This window comes from Fonsecaea erecta, assembly GCF_001651985.1.
Source record: "Fonsecaea erecta strain CBS 125763 chromosome Unknown Scaff3, whole genome shotgun sequence".
Lineage (NCBI taxonomy): Eukaryota > Fungi > Ascomycota > Eurotiomycetes > Chaetothyriales > Herpotrichiellaceae > Fonsecaea > Fonsecaea erecta.
The window spans coordinates 1,584,694-1,606,602 of NW_017387246.1; the positions used below are offsets into that span (position 1 = coordinate 1,584,694).

At 53.8% G+C, this 21,909-nt stretch overlaps 9 protein-coding genes across 9 annotated transcripts; 3 read left to right on the forward strand and 6 right to left on the reverse strand.

The window, feature by feature from the left end:
• Positions 1-702: 702 nt before the first annotated feature.
• Positions 703-1,825, reverse strand: AYL99_03820 (hypothetical protein; the record flags this gene model as incomplete). Its single annotated transcript, XM_018835334.1, has 3 exons — positions 703-1,507; positions 1,679-1,704; positions 1,763-1,825. 3 exons carry the CDS (start codon positions 1,823-1,825, stop codon positions 703-705), a joined length of 894 nt encoding a protein of 297 aa, XP_018694984.1.
• Positions 1,826-2,538: 713 nt separating this feature from the next.
• Positions 2,539-3,069, reverse strand: AYL99_03821 (hypothetical protein; the record flags this gene model as incomplete). The annotated part of the gene is made up of 1 exon (XM_018835335.1): positions 2,539-3,069. The coding sequence occupies one exon, from the start codon at positions 3,067-3,069 to the stop codon at positions 2,539-2,541; it is 531 nt and encodes a 176-aa protein (XP_018694985.1).
• A 958-nt stretch (positions 3,070-4,027) lies between these two features.
• AYL99_03822 (hypothetical protein) lies at positions 4,028-6,374 on the forward strand (the record flags this gene model as incomplete). Its single annotated transcript, XM_018835336.1, has 2 exons — positions 4,028-4,040; positions 4,096-6,374. 2 exons carry the CDS (start codon positions 4,028-4,030, stop codon positions 6,372-6,374), a joined length of 2,292 nt encoding a protein of 763 aa, XP_018694986.1.
• Positions 6,375-6,924: 550 nt separating this feature from the next.
• Positions 6,925-9,338, forward strand: AYL99_03823 (hypothetical protein; the record flags this gene model as incomplete). Its single annotated transcript, XM_018835337.1, has 4 exons — positions 6,925-7,068; positions 7,125-7,258; positions 7,307-8,619; positions 8,674-9,338. The coding sequence occupies 4 exons, from the start codon at positions 6,925-6,927 to the stop codon at positions 9,336-9,338; spliced, it is 2,256 nt and encodes a 751-aa protein (XP_018694987.1).
• Positions 9,339-10,190: 852 nt separating this feature from the next.
• AYL99_03824 (hypothetical protein) lies at positions 10,191-12,798 on the forward strand (the record flags this gene model as incomplete). Its single annotated transcript, XM_018835338.1, has 3 exons — positions 10,191-10,969; positions 11,018-11,271; positions 11,330-12,798. The coding sequence occupies 3 exons, from the start codon at positions 10,191-10,193 to the stop codon at positions 12,796-12,798; spliced, it is 2,502 nt and encodes an 833-aa protein (XP_018694988.1).
• Positions 12,799-13,302: 504 nt separating this feature from the next.
• On the reverse strand, positions 13,303-15,339 carry AYL99_03825 (hypothetical protein; the record flags this gene model as incomplete). Its single annotated transcript, XM_018835339.1, has 1 exon — positions 13,303-15,339. The coding sequence occupies one exon, from the start codon at positions 15,337-15,339 to the stop codon at positions 13,303-13,305; it is 2,037 nt and encodes a 678-aa protein (XP_018694989.1).
• Positions 15,340-16,170: 831 nt separating this feature from the next.
• Positions 16,171-18,011, reverse strand: AYL99_03826 (hypothetical protein; the record flags this gene model as incomplete). Its single annotated transcript, XM_018835340.1, has 2 exons — positions 16,171-17,451; positions 17,505-18,011. The coding sequence occupies 2 exons, from the start codon at positions 18,009-18,011 to the stop codon at positions 16,171-16,173; spliced, it is 1,788 nt and encodes a 595-aa protein (XP_018694990.1).
• Positions 18,012-18,359: 348 nt separating this feature from the next.
• On the reverse strand, positions 18,360-20,471 carry AYL99_03827 (hypothetical protein; the record flags this gene model as incomplete). Its single annotated transcript, XM_018835341.1, has 2 exons — positions 18,360-20,030; positions 20,082-20,471. The coding sequence occupies 2 exons, from the start codon at positions 20,469-20,471 to the stop codon at positions 18,360-18,362; spliced, it is 2,061 nt and encodes a 686-aa protein (XP_018694991.1).
• Positions 20,472-21,455: 984 nt separating this feature from the next.
• AYL99_03828 (hypothetical protein) lies at positions 21,456-21,863 on the reverse strand (the record flags this gene model as incomplete). The annotated part of the gene is made up of 2 exons (XM_018835342.1): positions 21,456-21,688; positions 21,815-21,863. 2 exons carry the CDS (start codon positions 21,861-21,863, stop codon positions 21,456-21,458), a joined length of 282 nt encoding a protein of 93 aa, XP_018694992.1.
• Between the last annotated feature and the right edge of the window lie 46 nt (positions 21,864-21,909).

Sequence of the window (21,909 nt, forward strand, 5' to 3'; positions counted from 1 at the left end):
TGACTAGTTGTGAGGTAGCAGCTGGCAAAACTTTACACAGACGATCGCATGATGCGGCAGGCACCTCACCGAGGCATTTCTAAAGTGGAAGTCACGGCCACATAAAGCATGGGAAGGTGGATAGTGGTGGATAGCAAGCTGAGGGGTGGTGGCAATGGCGAGGAGGGATGATGATGATGATGATGATGCTGCCGATGAGGGTAATGGGAGGACGAAGGGACCGAAGGTTTGCATCTCGTGCCTCTTGCCGTGTCGATGGCGCGTGTTGGCTGCATGCGAGAGGGACACACAGCCACCAACCAGGCCAGCAACTGTGGATTGGATCCCGTTCCTTGCGCACCCGCATTGTTCGGATGTCGGCTTCGCAACGAGTCGGAATCTGCTACTTAAGACATGCTTAACCGCCGTTGCTGCTTAGCTGCAGCTGATGGTTCTACCGTTCTACATGTAAAAGGTCAATTTGTCACTCATCCACTGTTGGTTGACACGGAACAGCTCGTCGTATAATACGAGGTACTGTACTCGTATCACTGTCTCAAGGGAGGGAGGGTGCTTGGGGGGCACCCAGGGAAGCTCCATAGCTAGGCAGCCAAGCTACATCATGATCGACTAGACATCCACATCCCCCAGAGTGGCCATGCCGATCAAGGGGCGATGGGCTCATTTATTACCGGACTGCCGCCTCAGCCAATGCGCGACTTTTCATGACCGGTCGTTCTCGTCAAAAATGTGGCCCCAGAATCCTCTAAAATGCTTCTTGTTCCCTTCCACAGAAATGTCCTCGACCTCCTTGGGAGTCAACTTAAAGGTGAAGACTCGCAACATGTCGCTCATGCGTTGTTCCTTCGAGCTAGTGGTAATGGGCAGGACATTCTGGTCGATGCACCATCTCAACAGTATTTCACCAGGGTTAACCGCATATTTCTGAGCCAGCGAGTCCAGCAAGCCGTCAATCGGGCCCCCTTTTGCCTTGGTGACCGGTGTAAGCGGGCCATAGGCGGCAACCCGGATGTCTTTGTTCTTGTGATAAGCGAGCAGGTCTCCGTGTTGTAGGTAGGGATGGAACTCGATCTGGTTGATCGCCGGTCGGACTTTGCATGTCTGGAGAATGGCATCCAGGTGAGGCTTGAGGAAGTTGCTGACCCCAATGCTTTTGGCCTTGCCCGAGGCTGCGACCTGTTCCATGTCTGCCCACTTTTGCTGGAGCAGCTTATCGTCCCCCTTGGCGAAGAAGGGCGCATGGATGAGGTACAGGTCCACGTAATCAAGGCCCATTTTCTTCAGGCTGCGGTCAATGGCACCAGGGATGTCGTCGATGTGTGTGATGACTTTGGTGGTGATGTACAGCTGATCGCGAGGGATTTTGCTCTCCTTGATCGCCTCGCCTAGTTCCACCTCTGTGTTGTAGACTTCGGCTCCATCGATATGTCTATAGCCGACCTTGATGGCGGTTTTCGTGGCATCGATTGTGGCTTGATCCTTTGGAGCATCCGCGCTAGACTTGTACCTGCAGAACCGAGTTGTGGTCAGTCATCAGTGTGCGCGACCTGCGGTAATATGTGATTTTCCCTTCGTGGCTAACACTTGTGGGCAATGATGGTACTCGGAAACATCAACCTCGGTTCGAAAGTGGAATGAATTCAATGTCCCAGGGAAACCACAGCTGCATCGAACTCACCATGCAGTGCCCAGACCGTATCCAATCTGAACATCTCGTTGTCAGCGACACAACTCTAGACGAGCAGAGGTGATCCCAGCTTACGAATGGTATCTTGTTGCCGTCGGGCAACTCCATGTCAGGGATTTTAATGTCTAATTTAGCCATGGCGGGAGAAAAGGACGTGAATGCTCTGTGGTTCACTCGTGGAAACAGAAAAAGTGTGGTTTGATGATTGCTCAGCCGATGGAAGCGAGATATGGCAGCCCTAGGTGATGAGAAGCAGATCATATATACAAAGAAGAGATTCACTGTCGAAGGACGCTCCGATAAAGGACTCGCGTCTTCTAGGTACGAAGAAGCCGAGTGATGACTTCGACGCATCCCACCGGCTGAAAGCCCGAGCATGTCGTTGAACATTTACCGATTGCGGCCGGCGGGGTAAGCACCTCCAAAGGAGCCATCGAATGGTATGATTTGCCCATCTCAATGACGTGCCCAACGCGCTAAAATGCAATTTCCAGATGCCTCGTATTTTGTCAGCCATCGCAGCCAAAGCTGTATCTGGCCTGAACAGGAAGGTGAATTGTAAACCCCGATCGAGCAGGCCACGCACGACTTACCAAATTTCACAAGGCGTTCAGATCCAGCCAGCCAAAGGCGCCGCAGAATCTCCTTCGTCGCCGTCGAATGCGATGGGTCAATTGGGCCAATTGTTGAGCACCACCTGAGTTGCACAACTGTCACCTCTGGCGATCCCACTGGGGCCAGCCTTGTCCTTCCTGGATGTCGGACCTCCTGGACGATGGGCATGGCCCAGCGTGGGCGGCAGACAAGATAACCATTCTCCCACGAAACCTATAGGGAGCATCTGGATCGCCTCAGCAGCAACCTCTACCCTGCCCACTCTTGACGGCGTCGTTCATGGTCAGGTTGACTGTCTTGGGAGCCTTGCCTTCATCTCGACCGGTGCCAGTCCCATAGCCTTTGACTCCACTTCTTCGGTCGTTGAGGTCATATTTGCCGGCTTCGATGTTCTGGTATATTCTTTCTGCCACCTCGAGGAACGCTTTTTCAACTCCCTCCCCGCTCTTAGCGCTTGTCTCGACATATTTGACCACGTTCTCTCGCCGACACCAGTCCTCTGCCTCTTCTTGGCTCACGGCTCGCCTGGTGCCGCCCTGCGCGTCGGTGGTCTGTTCGGCGAGGTCCAGCTTGTTGCCCACCAAAATAACGACGATGCCCTCCTCAGCAATCTGACGAAGGTCGTTGAGCCACTGGGTGACCGACTCGAAGCTGCTTCTCCGCGTGATGTCGAACACTAACAAAGCCCCAGATGCGCCCCGGAAATAACTTCTTGTTATGCTTTTGTATGTTTCTTGACCAGCTGTGTCCCAGAGCGAAAGCTTCATCTTTTTCTGCTGTTGTGGGTTGGCATGACCGGCTCCTCCATTCGGAGCACCGATATCTAAGGATGCATTCGCAGGAGGTCCGACAGGGACTATTCGGCTCCCAAACTCGACGCCGATAGTGACATCATGTGAGGCGGAGAATCTCCCTTCACATAAACGGATAGTCAAGCTGGACTTGCCAGTTCCTTGTGCGCTGTTAGGGCTATTGTTTGCGAAAGACTGAAGGCTGCTCACCGGAGTCTCCTATGCAGACCAACTTTGCTATGTAATTCCACGGAAGCGCAGGGACGGGTGTTGGGCTGGGCATGGGAAAGGTTAGGCGTCGGTCTGGTAGCTGAATAGACGGGGGGCTTCAATGTGTCTCCGAACTGACAGTAAATTTGGTCAGATCTATGCCTGAGGGAAACAATGAACTCGAAAGTAATTACGTTGGTGAGTGGAATAGACAAAGTCTGGTGACAAAAGAATGGATGGTTAACAGCGAACGCCTCTGGCCCGATGACGATGAACACGCTTGCAGGAGCTTGTGAGGAGAGCGCGTGCCCCATTTGCAACGTGTACCTGAATTTCCGGGTAACCAGCTGCCTGGACACTGTGCACTTTGGTAGCTCCGCAGCCTGGAACTTGGCTGGGCCGTCCACTGAATCCAGGCTAGGCTAGGCTAGGCATGCCGGTCATGCCCTCCGCCGAGTTCTCGGCGTGCCTCTTCTTTGTTCCCCGTTTCTGACCGACTTGAAGGTTGGACTCATCATTCCTCAAACCACCAACTGACCACCACGTCTCCTTGTGCTACGGCACGTCCAACACATATCTACGACATATTCTAGCTTTCAACTCAGCTCACCTAGCCCAGATTTGTCCATTGAGAGGATCTGCTTTCGTACCATCAACTATTCGTGCTTATCAACCTCACATACTCACCGACTGATACACCGCGTTGTGACTGCCTGCGGGCAGCATGTTCTCCGAGTGTGAGCCAGAATCTCACCGGTCCCGCGCTCACCCTCAGTACTGACATGTTCCAAGACGCATCCAGGTTTCTTGCTCAGTCTCAATCCCGTCTTAGCTTTGCGCCGACGTCCGCAGACGACCGTCGGTCTGGTGAAGGTCGAGCAACAAGAAGACTAAACCAGACTTGGAGATCAACAACCACTTCCAGGACGCTGAATCCCCGCGTCCCGAACCCTTACCAGCCGACGTCGTCTCAGCTATCGGCCTTTCCGTTCGCTTCTCGCCTGAACCCGCAACAGGCACCTTTATTCTTCAGCGCTACCGACGAATTCCGAGAAGAAAATGACGAGGAGGAGCACGAACGAGAGATAGCCGATTATTATGCTCTCCAGAGATCAAGGCGGCAATTAGGGGCTAGTGACCTACATGCTTCCTCCGATGTCGATGCTGGGAGTGGCTCCAGTCTCAATGGCGCCAGTAGTCACGGAGATGATGCTCGAGATCGAGGCCTGGGGAGACCTGGAGGTATCAGGAGCTCATGGCACGGCGGCGCGCCGAACCCACGACGGAAGGGAACAAACCTGGCGGACCTCGCAGAGTCAGCAGAATCGCAGCCCGAGAGTTCTAGTCCAGTATCGGAACCGAACCCGATGGTCGACGTGGGATTAGAAGACACTTTGAGGAGCGAATATGACGATGACCCGCCAGAAGACTTGATGGAGAATCCCCCTTCAATTCAACAACTGCGCAAACAAAGGCCAAAGGCAGACGACGAGTACGACTCAGATGACTCAGACCAAGAAAACACGCAGAGACGACTGCTTGGACATTCACGGAATCCCTCTGGCGAAACTGAGTCTGTGCCAGATGGCGTCCAGACACCGCAAATCCAACAGCCGAGACATGACGCTTTCTGGGGTCAGCTTTATTGTCTTTCGGTTGCTGCCATGTGTGCAACCTGGTTCCTCGTCTTGCTTCACACAGAGTCACCCAGCACCAACCGGCCGCTCGGTGACACCGTTTACACGACTTTGCATGGATCCTTTTATCTGTTGGCGACATATACCCTTGTAGCGACTTTCATTTCCCTGTTTTGGCTTGCAGCCCTCCGATCATACGTTCGATATCTGGTGTACGGCATCCTGGTTGCAGTCCCGGTTATTCTCTACTCCTTTTCTCTCTACCCGTTTATTTCGAGTTTCCAAGGATCATGGCATGGGTCAAGCTTCCAGGATACCGTCATGAGATGGACCTCGCTCATCCCTGCTATCATGGCCACCTTGTGGGTTCTGGCGGTCTTGAGGGGGCGGTTGGTCATGCAAAAGGCGATTTCCATTCTGGAGTTCTCAACTCGAATCCTCGCCGCAAACCCGACATTAGTGTTGGTTGGTTTTGCCGTCCTGGGTTTCATCGTCAGCTTCACGTGGATTTGGTTGTCGATGTTCGCAAGAGTGTTTCTCGGAGGCCATCCGTCGACGCGGTCAACGATCAGCAAATTTGTGATTGACACGTCAACTTGGTGGCTTGGAGTGTACTTCATTCTTGTATACCTTTGGACACTCACAATTGCGTTTGGGATGCAGCGTACCATTACATCGGCCACAGTCTCGCAGTGGTATTTCCATCGATTGGCAATACCCGCTCCGACATCTCAAGCTATTGTGAAAGCCGCATTGCAACACTCGGCAACTACACTTTTTGGCACCATCGCACTATTCACTGGCTTAAGTCTTCTAGTCCGATTACCGTTGATTGTTCTGCCTCGGCGATTGACGATGCTGCTTGGAGTGGCGATGTACTCATTCATCCCTAGTCCAATCGCAGTCCTGATTAATCCGCTCACTCTTACCTACGCCGCAATCCATTCCCAGCCTCTGGCTGTGAGCGCCCGAGGACTTTCGCAGATGCATTTCCTGGCTCCTAATGACGCCACGACAGCCTTACACCCAGGTACGTTCAGTCGTCACCGGAGAAACGACGGTTGGTCTAATGACTCCGCCCCTCTTCTTCCGTATCGACTGGCCAAGCTCCTCCTCCATGCGACAAGGTTTATCATGTCTTTGGCGCTGGGCTTCGGTGGTTGGGTCACTACAGCACGGACTCTCAGGCTGGACGGGGCTGGGGTTCGCGGCAGTCTCTACGCCTACATAGTCGGGCTTGTTGCAGGAGCCATAGGATGGAGCATTCTAGGTGCAATGGAAGGAGTCCTGGCCTGCATCGTTGACGCAGTGGTGGTATGCTGGGGTAGCGAAGTGGGCAGCACCGGGACTGGAGAGGTGCGGTATTGCAGGGAGGCAGGCAACCTGTTCCGTGATGATGTGGACACTCCTGGTGGTCGCATCAATCTGGTATGAAAAAGAGGGTGCCAAATGCCATCCAATTCTGATTACAGAGACTGAGTAGACAAAATATTGAATGATACCTTTGGGAACTGAGGTGAAGCCTCAACGAAAGTATTTTTGGATCTCCTTTTCACGTGTCAACGGTGCAGGTGGAGTGCCCGATTTCCCCCCTTTTTTCCCAAGATGTGCCAAGGTGGCTCTTCGACACGTTGGCTTTGGCTGAAGTCACCTCGGGCGCATCTGGCATCTTGCAGACTTGAGGTTTCAACCCTCCTGAAGCTGAATTAATTTTCTCCTTAAGACCATCTGGTCCTAAGGTTCCTGTTTCTTCTTCTTTTACGCCTTCATCCTTCTTCCCTTGAATGGGGATTCTTTCGTTGTCTTTCTAATCATTTCCCCTACTTTGACACGCGTTTTCCAGGGCCATTTTGAAACCCGCCCGGGCTCCCACCTACTTTTCTCTAAAGTCACCGTTACACTGCTTCTGGGAACTTGAGACACCTATTCTCTCTACTGCCAGTCCTGCTCATCTTTCTTTCCTGTCCCTAGCCATCCTACAACCATGGCCACGACAAATGGTGGCCACTCGACCGGAGCAGGCAAAGACGAGGCTGAACTTCGTCGCCGAAATGTTGCCAGCTATGAAAAGGCCAATGGGCAGCACGTTTACAAGCTTGAGGCTGAAGATACAAAGAAATTGCAAAAGGTTGGCCACCGATTCGGAACATGATATAAAGAAACGAACCCTGACAATGTCTCCAGCCGAACGCGAGCTTACTGCAATTCCTTGACGAGTGGGAGTTTTTGATTGCCCCCATCATTTTTACAGCGTTTGCCTTGTTCACCAGGCTCTGGCGGATAGGTCTCTCTCCCATTGTCACCTGGGATGAGGCTCAGTAAGCAACCCCGATCTCGTGCCTGCGCCCGCTGCTAATGACTCTCAGTTTTGGCAAATTCGGTTCACACTACCTCAAGCGGGAATTCTACTTCGATGTCCACCCTCCCCTGGGAAAGATGCTGGTGGGCTTGTCCGGATACCTGGCGGGATACAATGGATCATTCGAGTTCAAGTCCGGCGAGACATACCCCGAAGAAGTGAACTATACCTTCATGCGCATTTTCAATGCCATGTTCGGCGTCGTCACTGTCCCGCTTGCATACTACACCGCACGCGAACTGAACTTCAAACGGACTGCGGTCTGGCTAGTCACTTTGATGGTACTGTGCGAGAATTCGTACGCCACCATCTCTCGGTTCATTCTCCTCGACTCGATGTTGCTCTGCTTCACCTTCACCACGGTCTTGTGCTGGGCAAGATTCCATCGACTTCAACACAAGAGTTTCTCCGTCGAATGGTTCATCTGGCTTTTCCTGACCGGCTTGAGCATCGGATGTGTCTGCAGCGTCAAATGGGTGGGACTTTTCGCTACGGCGTTGGTTGGCCTTTATACCGCCGAAGATCTCTGGAACAAGTTTGGTGACCTGAAGATGCCCAAGGTGGAACTTGCAACCCACGTGGTAGCTCGCGTTGTGGGATTGATTGTCATTCCCATCATCGTCTACATGTTCTCCTTCTGGGTTCACTTCTTGATCTTGGAGAACTCGGGACCGGGCGATGCGCAGATGTCGTCCCTCTTCCAAGCCAACCTCCGCGGCACTGAAGTTGGGAGAGATTCACCGCTTGAAATTGCGCTCGGGTCCAAGGTCACTCTAAAGAATATGGGCTACGGCGGAGGTCTACTGCATTCCCATGTTCAGACATACCCGGAAGGAAGCGGTCAGCAGCAGGTCACCTGTTACCACCACAAAGACGCCAACAACGACTGGTTTTTCTACCCCAACCGAAGCCAGCCTGACTATGATCCACAGGGACCTTTGAGCTTCATCGCCGACAAACAGGTTGTCCGCCTGATCCATGCTCAGACCGGCCGAAATCTCCATTCACATGCGGTCGCAGCCCCTATCACAAAGGCGGACTGGGAGGTCTCCTGCTACGGCAACGTTACTGTCGGCGACGAAAAAGATCATTGGCAGATCGAGGTCGTTAGCGACGCCGCCTCTTCGGATAGGTCTCGCATCCGGACTTTGACCACGGCCTTCAGGTTGAAGCATGTGGAACTCGGATGCTACCTTCGCGCTGGAACTGTCAATCTTCCTCAGTGGGGTTTTAAGCAGATCGAAACAACCTGTGCGAAGAAGCCAAGCATCCGGGACGTTTATACTCACTGGAATGTCGAATCCCACGTCAATGAAAGACGTAAGTCATCCCTCGACGTGTGTCTGTGTTTTTCTGTTTGCTAACATGGTCTAGTTCCTCCTGGGAATGCCGCAAATTACCGATCGCCATTTTTCAAGGATTTCATTCATCTCAATGTCGCCATGATGACATCGAATAATGCCCTCGTTCCTGATCCCGACAAGCAAGATGATCTCGCGTCCAAGTTCTGGCAGTGGCCCATTTTGCATGTGGGACTCCGGATGTGCTCATGGGAGGATCATATCACCAAGTACTTCTTGCTCGGCAACCCGATCGTATACTGGGGCTCGACGGCTTCATTAGGTGTGGTTGGCCTTATCGTTGCGTGGTATTTGGTTCGTTGGCAGCGTGGCTACAACGAACTGAGCCCGGCGGACATTGACCAGATCCACTACTCCGGCATCTACCCTGTGATCGGATGGTTCTTCCACTACTTTCCCTTCTTGATCATGGGCCGGGTCACCTACGTCCATCACTACTACCCGGCTCTGTACTTTGCGATCCTGGCGGCGGGATTCTCCCTTGATTGGACCACACAACGCCTCAACCCCAAGGTGCGATGGGGCGTCTACTTCATCTTGTACTCGGTGGTTATCGGATTGTTTGTTCTCTTCAGCCCGGTTGTGTTCGGCATGCAAGGAAGCAATCGACAGTATGCATACCTCAGATGGTTTGATCGATGGAGGATTTCGGACGCCAAAATGTGGGATGATGCTTGATTCATTGTTGTGGATAAAGGACAATCCTCCACGCATTCTCTTGAGAGCTATTCCAAAGACTTAATACGCCTTTTGAGACGATACATGCGGTGGTGTACAAGGACACACATGGAACGTGGGTTATGTGGATGCGGCGTCATGAATGGGCGAAAAAGAAAACAATTTAGGAACCCCCCTTTTGTAAAACCAAAATCCCAGTGCTTCATTTCTTTTGTGCCAGCAAAGGAACGGAGGAGTTTCGTGGTTCGGACCCTAGCACGCCTGGATCTTGTGTAACATGGACTTGACCATAAACGGCAAGGTGCGATGATGGTTCGGACGGGTCATGGCATGCAGAAGCTAGCGTCTTTCTACCTCGGGAAAGACTTTCGAGGGACCTTTCATGTCATCAACCATGTAAGATCACGAGCAATAACAGAAAAAAGGTCCAGTGGCGATGGTGGCAAGGCTACTGGACCTTTCGATCATGTGATTCATGTCATCGACAAGGCTGGAGCCAAGAAGCGCACGGGAGGAGGCTAGTCTCAAATAGTCGGCGTCGAAGATTTCTCTTGGCAGACCAGTGACCACTTAGCGTTCTGCGCAAACCGAAGCGACTCGGAGGGGGGGGAAGAAGTCCAGTGAATGACCCTCCCACCACTTACAGAACATACCCTTTTGCTCTTTCTTTTTCAATCACGCACCGCCTGTTGTGCTCACCGTTCCCCGTTCCTCCCAAGGAGATTCTCCAGCTCGATCCTCCCGCGAGGGGCCCATGTTCCTGTAAAGGTGGAAACCCCAGCCGCACGTCACGTCTCAGCTCAGCTCTCGCATCTTTCCCAATCTCCCGTGTCTCGCCCTCACCCACCCATCATGGACCTCCACCAACGCGCCTCCACGGTAGATACTGTCGGTGGCGACTATGCCGACGACCATATCATGGAACCTGGAGAAGACGGAAGGATTGAAATGGCTCAGGAAGAGATAGACGCAATCATCCGCAACAAGAGAAAAGTGCGGGACCCGAAGGCCTGCTATGCGTGTCATCGCCGGAAAGTCAAGTGTGATAGGAACCTGCCCTGCGACTCCTGTGTCAAGAGAGATCATCCTGAGCTATGTTCATACGAGCGGCCCACCAAGAAGCGGCGGATTGCCTTGAGTGGTGCGTTGGCCCAACACGATGGCGTTGGATCGGAAAGTCCGATTCAACAACAGACTGGTCCCAACATTACGGTGCCGCGGGAACAATGGGAGCGACTGAACAGGGAACTGCAGCAGTTGCGTGGGATGGCCAGACCAGACGAACAATTGTCTCCGGCCTTGTTGCCGACCGATTTGGACGATCCGAACGTGGCAGGCACGCATAGCCGTGGAGACGAGACGGACCGAGAAGGTATTCACGCTCCCAGCAATCAGATGGGCATGATGCATTTGGGCTCGCGATCTGTTCTAGCCTACATGATGGGACTCGGCAGGAGCAAAACGGCTCAAGACACGGCGAAATCCTTGCTGGAGGAAAACATTCTTCCAAAGTTGGGATTGGACAACGAGAGCGCCACTTATCCCTTTGTCGACTTGTGGAGTACCGATTCAAGCATGCAAGACGTGAATGGCCTGTGTAAGGCTATTCCCGACGACGAGCTGTGCAATGAGTGAGCTGCTTCCTGCCGTCGAGTCGACCGGTCACTAATCTTCTGCAGATTTTTCGTCGCCTACAGAGACATTGCCTGTACCATATACCCCGTCGTCCCCGATGCCTCCAGCTTCGAGGACACCCTGCACTTTATGCTGTCTAACCGCGCCCGTGCTTTGCGCGACAATCTCGAACTCGATCCCAACAAGCCGTATGGAGTAACCTTGCCATGGCTGTCACTGGTGTTTGCTGTTTTTGCATCCGGATCGCAGTCATCGGACCGACCAGCAAAAGAAAGGGAGCTCACATCACAAGTTTACAGTAAGGATCCATAGGAACTCAACGAAACAGAAGACACTTGGCTGACCATTGACAACAGTCTGCTGCTCCTATCAGGCACTTCGCATGTCTAACTTCTTGACACATCCTTGCCTGGAAACTATCGAAGCCTCTCTGATTATTGGAAACGTTCTGTCCTACAACATGAATCCCGGGGTGGCGTACATCTTTCTGGGCATGACCCTACGGATGGCCTTCTCGATCGGATTGCAAATCAACTCCCAACAATTCACCGATGCCGAGAAATGGACTCGTCGACGAATCTGGTGGGCACTTGCGTGGCAGGATTCCCATTTCGCGGTCAGCTACGATCGACCTACCTCGAGCGTCCTGTGTATTCCAGATATCCCTTACGGCAAGTTCAGCTCTCCAGGAGATCGGAGCTATGCGGAAAGCATGTTTGCCATCATCCGACTGACGCAGGAAATCATCCGTGAACGTCTGCTACATCCTCGATCTTACATGACCTGGGATCGAATACAAAAGTACACCGAAGAGATCACGAGCATTGTGTCCCAAGGTGCCGCCCACCTTCGCAACCGGGACCTCTGCTATCAAATGACACAACACCTTGAACGCCTCGCGCTGAAACTCCACAGCTGCTATATCACGAGTGAGCTATGCCGGCCGGCACTGAAAGCGCCACCTCCACCTTCATCTGATAACTTGACGCCTGTCCAGTCGCCTCCTGGCGGCCGACGGAGGACTTCGGGCACCACTGGTCAATCGCCAAGCTCGGCTCCTTTTGATGCGGCGGCTGTTGCTCAGTTTCGAACTCTGTGTGTGCAGAGCTTGGAGGGTACGGTCGAAGCGTACGTGGAACTGCACGGCCTGAGTAAATTTGCAGCTCGGTCATGGATCGGAATCCAACGGTCCATCTCCGCCGCATTCCTGCTGGGAACCCTCCCCGAGACCAGTCGCGACCCACGGCGGTTGTCTCTCCTGAGGGAGTTGGAGACGGTCATCTCCCAACGAACGCAGGAAGATCCAACATTCGACCTCCTTCAGGAAGCGAGTCCCGCTGCCCAGCGCCGATTCTCCCAGGACGAACAACCACCTCTTGCAGAATCTCCGCATTGGGCACGCAGCATGAGCAAATCGCTGAGCGCGTTAGGCAAATTGAACGCTGCGCTGGCCGGACCGAGATCATCAAACACAAGCAAATTCCAAGGAACGACATTTGGACAGCAGGCGTCGAATCATTTCATGGGGGCCTCATCTGGATTGGCACCCAGTTCATCACCGACAATACAGTCGCGATCGTCTCAGTATCCGCCGCTCTCGGGCATCAAGGAGGAGTTCTCACCGTCGCTGAACACTAACAACACAATTTTGGGGCTTGGAGCGTCCACAACCATGGCGAACATAACGTCATCGATGGGTCCCATCACGCCTGACAGCACAGGCAGTTCGGGAGATTGGAATTTTGGAAACATGCATGAGAGGGCAGCAGAGTATGTGCAAGCGCCGCTTTGGGGGGATGGTGGGATCGGGGGTTTCCTTGGGTAGGATCCACCGGGTTTGAGAGAGGAAAATCGAGCATCGACCCTTATAAGTAGCGAGAGTGTGGGAACTTGATGGTTGGCTGTCTTCCTCCCCGTCCAGGCCCGTTTGTGAAGATGCAATGAAACGACGACAGAGAGCAGGGGGTTGTTGGGTGAAGACATGGCTCAATGAGGTGTAAACAAGCCAGCATACCTGTTGAATATCACTTGAACGACATCCGACCCAGACGCAAATGTTTGTTCACGCATAGCCGGAGTTTTCGGAGGGTGGATGATTGTCTCCAGAAGAACAAGCTGACGATGACGATGATGATGATGGACGAGGGTGCTGTACTTCAGGACCAAACAACCAGGGAGGAGGGTCTAGGAATTTGGTTTATCATGCGTGTGTTGTGTGTGTTTGTGTGGAGCAGACAGATATCATTTGAAATATGCTATCTATCTCTCTATCTATGTCTGTTTTCTTTTGATTTCTTCACCTCTCATTCTCATTCTCATCCTTCTTTTTTTATGCATATGCTTGCAGAACACGCTCGATCCGCTCTTGCGTGATGAGGTATTCTGGCGGGACATCCACATCCACATCCACATCCCCTGCTGTCGTCTCCTTTCCCTCCTCCTCCTCCTCCTCCTCCATCATCAGCCCCTTCAGCGCCAGCGCTCTCAAGGCCCTCCGCGCCACGGCCCGCCCGCACAGCGGCGCGTTGGTCATCCCGTGGCCCGTGTAGCCGGCGCACACGAACACGCCGGCGCGGTCTGGCGCGCCGCCGACCCACGGGCGTCCGTCGGCCGAGTGCCCGATGATGCCGGTCCAGGAGGCCGCGATGGCGAGGAGGGGGGTTTGTTTTTGTGACGATGAAACGGCGGCCGCCTCGTCCTTGTCTCGCGTGTCCAGTTCCAGATTCAAATCCAGATTCAGTCGCTCCGGCAGGCTGCGCAGGTACCGCTCGACGGCCTGGTCCACGAAGTCGTCGTCCCACACGCCCTCGCCGTGGTGGAGGGCCAGGTGCCGGCCGCCGCCGAACATGAGGTGGCCGCCACCATCGTAACTACCACCAATGCCATCGGTTTTGTGCTCTCGCTCGTGCTCGTGCTCTCGGTCATCATCCTCGTCACCAAGATGGTGTTGGTGTTGGTGATGACTAATACGAGTATTATCATACGGATTCTGCACGAGGTAGTCGCTCATAACGCGGTCCATGGCCCCAACGCCCATGAAGCCGTAGCTCATCGGGATCAGTTTCCTTGCTTCTTGATTGTTGGTGTTGGTGTTGTTCATCGTGTGCCTCCCAGCCAGATCTCGTGCCGGTGCCGGTGGTGGAGGGATGAGGGCAGACATCTGCGCCTGCACGGGGCGGATCAAGGGTGCAAATTCTGGGAGAAGATGCGACGTGTAGGCGTTCGTGGCGACGATGACCGTGTGTGCGTGCACGCTGCCGCGCGGCGTGTGCAATATCCATCCATACCCGTAACCTCTGCTGCTGCTGCTGCTGTTGCTGTTGGAGTCAACTCTCTCCAGCGCCGTGACGGGTGTGTCGGTCTGCAAATTCAAGCTGTGTCTCGACAACCGTGCGCCTGAAGCTTCAGTTCCCGCTGCTGTATTCCTACCATCTCCCGCCGATTTGCCCTTCTCCTCGAACCGCTCGAGCAGACGCCGCCACACACCCACGCACAGCTTGTACGGGCTCAAACTGGCCGCGACACTCTGGACGATGGCGCCCACCGCGCCGCTCCGCACCCGCAGGCCCAGCGCCCCCAGCTCCTCGGCGTCCTCAACCACCCGGGCTAGGCCGGCGTAGTCGTCGACGGGCGTGTTCTTGTTCTTGTTCTTGTTCTTGTCTGTAGCAGTAGCAGTAGCAGTAGCTGTGGCAGCGAGATCCCGCTTCGCGTCCTGGAAATACTCCTCGTTCCAGAACCCCAGACACCCCTCGAGACGGCGGAAATCACACCAAGAGGAAGAAGAGGAAGGGGAAGATCTCGTAGACTCGTCATGGTCGCTGTTATGCCCATTTCCATTCCCATCCCCATTGCCGTGATGGCCATCTCCACCCCCTCGAAACGTAGACGCACTCAACGCCAACGCCTCGACGTGATGGAAATTCCGTAGCTCGAAATCGATAATGTGCGCGGGCGCATTGTGGATGACGGGCTGCAGATGGCCGCCGTTCCGGCCCGTGGCGGCGGAGCAGAGCGTGCGGGCGTCGAGGGCCAGGACGGTGAGGCTGGTGTCATCGTCATCGTCATCGTCGTCATGATCGAGATCTTTTACCGTTGCCGTCGCTGTTGTTCGGGCAATGTGACGCTTCTTCTTCAACAGCTCATCCACCGCAAACGTGCCGCTGATCCCCGTCCCGACGACGACCACGTCCGCGTGCGCGGGCAGCTCCGGCGTCGAACGGTGATGGGCCAGGGGGTTGGGGAAGGACGTCTGCCAGAACGACGCGGTGGGGTGGGCGCTGGGCAGGCCGGAGCGGACGGGTTGTGGATGTGCGGGTGGTGATGAAGAGGAATGAGCAGGGGGAGGAGGAGATCCGGCATCACCCATGTTCTTCGCGGAATATCACGATAGATGGCTCGAGGATATCGTGTAATATCTTCTGCTTGAAACCGTCGACAGGGAACTTCGAATGCCAACCCTCCTGGTCTGGTCTTTGCCCAACCACACGCCCGCCTAATCGCTAGCTCTTGTCTATATCGACAACAATACCCAGAGAATGTTTCCAGGTTTTTGCAATCGCCCTTGTCCCAAAGACACCCAGATCAGGTCACCTGCTCGCCTTTGGTAGAGCTTAGTATCTCCGTCGGTTTGTGTCTTTCCTGGTCGATTTCTTTTTAACTTGTCTAGACAGGGTGGGTGTGTCTCTTCCACAAGTTGAGCTTGGTTGGTATTCTTTTTTTTAAATCCTTCTACATGTAGCGGATAGAATACCCAGTGGCAGTAGAGGTGCTGGGTAGGAAATGGGAGGGACAATGCAATTGGAGATAGCCGGAACCGGAAAAGAGCAATGTCAACCACCCACAATTTGACATGCCGTCGGCGCCGATACTACATTATCAGACAGCAGGTCAAGCGTCCACTTCTCCCGGTTGACCTGAGTACAGAAGACTGCAGCTGACCAGGACATATTTTGATCAGGTAGAAGCCGAGTAAATAGCCCCTAGGCCTTTGAAACTACTCTAATGTGACTCGAGTCGTACAGGGCATGTACTGTATGTGGCCTCAGGTCCTTCTGTCCTCTCTGTATGTGCGAATGAACGCACCATCCATCCAGCCTCTTGAATGCAGTGACCAGAACGCTCACTCCATTCGTTCTCATCACAGTATTAAGTATTTCATCCCATTTCATTCCTCCCGCCAGGGTTGTTCCACGCGGTCTCAACCGATCAAAACCCATTTCTTCTCAGCCTCCTTGACGCCTCTTCTCTCCGCAATGGCCTCCAGAGTGTTTTTGATGGCGTCCTTTGAGCATTTTGGAAACTGATTCTTCAGCACCTCGATTAACCCAGTTTTTGTCAATGGGTTGCCTGACACTGCTTCTCTGAATGCCGGGAAAAACTCTGCCGAGATAGTCTTGACCGGTTTGCCCGAAGCATGGCTCGCTTTTAATTTGGACGTTTGACACGGGGTCTCTGGTTGCCGGTCGCCGGGCGCAAACTTCAGGAGGCCGGACTGAGCAAGCAAACCGCCACTGTTCGGGTCGACTGCCGCCAGTGGTAGACGAGGAGGCTGCATGGAAGGAGTCTGCGGCTTCTCCTCCCGCTTGGCAGGGCTCTTCTTCCCAACGTCTGCCCAGTGCACCGTCGAGTATGGATCAATCGGGAAGGCTGTTGAGTCGTGCAGAACGTCCATACGGTACGAGGACAAATCAAAGCCGTCTCGAGGTGGTCCGTCTTCGCCTTCCCCTTCCCAGCATAGCCCACTGCACTTGGGTTCCATATCACCAACAATCAACTGACGTTTGGCAATCTCTCCTTCGTCATCGAGAAAGTCTCCCATCTCTTCGTCCCCGTCCTCGTCTTCAGATTTCTCGTCGTCGTCTAGCACTTCCTCATCTCCTTCCTCAGGTTCTTGCCATTCCGCTTCGCTGTCATAGTCATAGTTCGTGTCCGGTAATCCCCGATAGGCAGAATTGACGGCAAGCTTTCTGGTACGTCGTGGAGACACAACTCTCGTATATGTCCCATGATAGGGAGGTCGAATGTCTTCGTGGAAAAACAAGTACTTGTAGGGAAGGTCGGCCAGAACGTTTGAAGAAGTCGGAGTACTACTCATTTCGTTCAGGATTTCTTTTACAGGTTTCACAGGTCGGACCCGACGCCGTCTATGCAGTCGACTTCCAAGTTTCTCTGGGCATATGTCTTGGTTGAAGGCTAGAGCATCATTGTCCAACACAGCTCTATTCGAGTGGAAGCGATTGAATGGTGCAACTTCCATATGTTCCTTGACAAAGAAAGGGAGAATCCATTCGTTGTACCCGGAATTCGTGGGTTTGGATGCCGGCGATTTGATCTCGACCAGGGGTGGTTCCAGGTCAATAGACGTGACCGAGCCTCTTCTAGAAGGCGTCGTACCACGGGAGACATTTCCCAGGTCACTAGCCTGAGGTGACGTGGCAACAGCTGGGCGACCAAAGAACGCACCGATTCTCATTTGTGCCTAAGAAAGAGGTCAGCATCCTAAGGCATGTCGTCGTAAGGTCTGAAACATACCCTTTCTTTCTTCATCGCCTCAGCTTCCTTGCGTTGCTTTTCGGCCTCCTTCTCCTGCTTCTCCGCGTCTTTCTGTTTCTTCTTCTCCTCTCGGACCTTTCGGGCAGCGTCTTTCTCTTCTTCCTTGCGTTTCTTCTCTTCGTCCTTCTTAGCCTTGGCCTCGGCCTTGAGTCTCTCTTTTTCTTCCTTCTCGGCCTTCTTGATGGCCTTGTCGGCCTCCTTCTCCGCAAAGGTGACCTTGCGTTTCTTCCCGTCGGCAGGAGCCATGGAGGACGGCTGTGACGGGCTCAGGACAGGAGTATCACCGAACTCGGTCAACGGAGTGCTGTGGACACCGACGTTTGGCGTTCCGCAGCGGGAGTCGTCGTCGGCGGTGAGGGGGCTACTGTGCTGGCCGTCTGGAGAAGGCACAGATCCCGGACGGTAAATGACTTCTCCTTCGTGGTTGCGTTTCTTCGAAGGAGTGAGCTGGGCAGGTGGCGGGGCGGGCGCGACAGCAGCGTCCATGATGACGGACAAGATGAGACATCAACAAAGCAGGATGGTAGGGATAGTTTTGCAAGACTTGCAGTTCACCCACTTCAGGATCGCTCCTCGTTTATTGTCAAACCAGTAGTGTAGTTGTCCGCTATCGAATCGTGAATTGAGTTGGATCGCGGCAGAAGGGAAAGAAGACGCGCGACGCGGTCGAATCAGCCCTCGCGTTTGCCAAGACAGTCACATGACCACACTGTAACTTGTGAGGGTCGACCAGCGACACAGTGATTCATTAGGGAGAGCAGCACGTTTCAGGTTTATTCTGCCTTTCTCACACATCACATTATGTTCATTATACAAAGAATATGAGATCCCGTGCTATGCATACAAAAGTCCACGTCTCGGGCTGCGCAAATACTCCGATGGCGCTACAGCCAGCGACGCCAACCGCTCGCCAGGGCGGTCGGGGATGTCGTTGACAAAGTCACTGCGAAATCCGTTGTCAGTGCGCGGGTCGACGACCTCGCCGAGTTTGACTTCAACGTCCCGCAGCATCCTCGCACGGACGATCCCATCCAGTGCACTCCCGCCTTTGGCGAAGTCAAAGTACGTCGAGTCTCTGGTCAGCGACGAGCAGAATGACAGCACATCGGGGATGGTTGTGTGGTATGCACACCAGATGGTGCAGAACGCTGCAATCTGCATCACCCCAATCGATGCGCAGTAGACGCCCAGCCACGCCCACGACACAACGTAAACATCGAATCCTTCCTGGTAAAACGCCGTGGTGGTCTTGTGATTCAGACCATACTGCATGATGTCGGCAGAGACTTGACTCGAAAGGACCCAAGTGTTGAGGAGTTGGCCGAGTCGTTGCGAAAATTGGCGGGCCGTGACCCCCGAGTAATCGGCATAGTCGCGACCGTTGCCGCTTAGAATGAAAGCCGCAGATGTGTTTTGCAGGTAGTACTCGCTCAGGGAGGAGTAGCCCGAGCTAAACAAAGGGTCGGTTGCAAGAATCCATGTCTGCGTGAGGTAGGAGAACGTGCTGGGGAAGCTGAGCGTCGTCACGGTTGACGGCGCATGCTTTTTGGGCGAATTGCGCTGGGCCGTGACAGCGCAGGCAGGGAGTTCGGAATCCGGCGCCGACTGACATGACACGTTCGACTCAATGTAAATCTGGTTGATCTGGCACTTTGCCACCCACGGGCCACGAGTCTGGAATAGGAACGTTGCCTGAGGTAAGTTGACATCCGTAAGGTTAACCAGCTCTTCCGGATATCCGTAGAAGTAATAATCGTCAGAGACAAATTGGTTCATGGCCACCTGCCAAAAGGGATATATGGCATCCTCCGAGTTGACCGTCGTGTTGGGGCCCAGGAACGTGCCATTCCCAGCCGTCACGTTGAAGTTGATATTGATCTCCTTCTGATCTTGCGGCTTGTCGCAATCGAGATTCATGTACGTCGTTTCGACGACGAAGCTCGAGTTCTGGTTCGCCAAAGACGTGATAGGCACGCCGACAAGGGCCGAGAATGAGCCTTCGGTCATGTTCGCCCGAGACAGCTTTGTCCAACCATCGGCGTCCTTCTCAAGACTATCCGGCAGCCATGGTATTCTAACATTACCCCAAAGATCCATCGTGCTGTTCTTCATGGTGGTCGGACCAAGGACCGAGCTGATGTAGCTTGGCTTGAGTGAAGTCAGTAATGAGTCGACTCCTGAAACCGAGCTGAAGACCTGATTGGTGATCGTGTCGACATAGCTGACTACTCCGGACTGTGCAGTGTAGTCCCGACCGGTACTGACCAGACGCAGGGATGCTTGAGATCCCAGAGGGGAGAAAACCCAGCTTGCCAGCAATATCAAGGCCGTGAGGTTGAATGCTGGGAAAGCCAACTGGGTCGTGACAGCTGCGAAAAACGTCCGGCTCTGCATGATCTGCTCGAGCAGACCGAGTTTGACGCCGTTCTCGAGCCGCCATGTCGCGAACCGCTTGAGTGTCGTGCCTAAGACGGCTGCGAAGAGGATAGTGAAGAGGGTCGACGCCTGTCTCGGTCAATGACTATTCCCAGCTGACTGCTTCCGTGTAATGCGAACCGTGCTTGTTGCTTGTTTGATGTAATTGGAATCTGCTTCTGTCACTCTCCGGCGATCAAAGTGTGCCATGGTGATGGCTAACCACATGAAAGGCACTGACACCAGAACCGCGAAGGTACAGACGATGATTTCGACGAGCAGGTCCGTCCCAAATTTCCCCACTCTGCTCGGAGGCAGAGACACCGTGGACGACGGCGATTTACCCACGGGCCTCGAGAAGACATCGCTGCTCTGCTCTTCCTGTGGAGTTAGGATTGGATTGTACTGGCCGGAACGCGACTTGTGATGGAGCGAACCGAGTGACCGAATCGAATGTCGGGTGTGAGGTTTATCCCCAGACCCATAGGGCTCGGAGCCATAGGGACTGGACAGCTCGATGAAGTCGGACATCTGTCGACCAGGTGAAACTCAGGGTAGCCGAGTTCTTGTAGTCATGTCCAACACGAAGCGTCCAAGTTTCGACTCGCTGTATAAAAGCTCAAGGTCTCAAGGTCATGATGCCTGCAGGATTTGCGGAAGTGAAACCGGACATGTTGTGTAACGCAGGATCACAAAAGTAATTCCAGCCCAGCCGTGTCAGAGGCCTATCATTTCCCTTAGCATTAGGGGCCGCAATGGCGTGCACAAGTCGGTATTTTTGGGTCCAACCAAAGGGGCCCACGCGAAGAGTGATGATCTGAAAATAGCCAACGGACGGGCAGTGAGGGATATGAGATATAGTATCACCAGCTCTCATTGTGTGTACCGAGTGGTCTGGATGAAAAGAATTAACGCCCAGCAAGTTGCCCATTTCTCCCCTGGCCCTGGCACTTACTCCAGCCTCTTTACAGAGGCTACTAGGCTGAGTCAACGCCGAGATAGGGGAGCGATGGAGTACCGCCACCAGGCGCACTGCTAGCTACGTGCTGCCTAGTGAGCCTGAGGTCAGCCGCCTGAATCTGTTCGTGCTGTGGATCGTAATAATATTAAATATCAACAAATATCTAGAAGCGGCAGGTTTATCAGCTCCCGAACGGTCCATTGATCCCTCGAGCTGGCCTCCACCACAACCCGATGGAACAGCAAAGCACGTCAATGCAATTGTACAAGAAAAGACTAAAGAAATCTCAGTTCATGTCTGGAATCGAATGCCATATTCCTACATGCCACGTGGAGTTAAGAAGCTGGCGCCCCGTCGTTGCGCCTTCACTTGTCATCGCCCCAGCCCTTTGCTCCAGAAGAAAAGTCAGACCCCCGCCTTATGAGGACACTGGTCGCAGGGTACGCCCTCCAGACCTAACCTGTGCCCTTACAGAATCAATCTCTTGGTCTAGTCACCTGGCTTGCCTTTCGTCGTCGTCTCATTGAGCCAGCCTGGGTCGAAGGACCAGATCCCTAGATCGTCCCGTACCCCACAGCTCCTCCAGCTTGCACTCTCTCGCTATACACTCCAGGCGCATGTTGACCGGTGAGTTGTCCATGTCGCGCTCGGTCTCTCCGGTCGAAGTAAACATATTCGACGTAGAATGCGTGGATGTGGCCGGGAATGTACCCGAGGAGCGTGAGGCAGATGTTGATGAAGAGGTCGGCGCCGCAGCCTGCGACGAGGAAAACTCCCACGGGAGGTACTATAGAGTGGGTCGTGTTAGCAGAAGAGACATGACTGCGAGCTGGTATGTAATGCCGGAAAGCAGTGGCTCAACGCGGCACGCGCGACAGGTCAATGGGAGCTTGAAGAGTACGCGTAGACTTACCGAGAATTGTGATAAGGATAACGAGAAGTGCTGGGATCGTGTCGGACATTGTAGCTGAGTGTCTGAGGTATAATTGACTTATTTCTGTTCGTGAT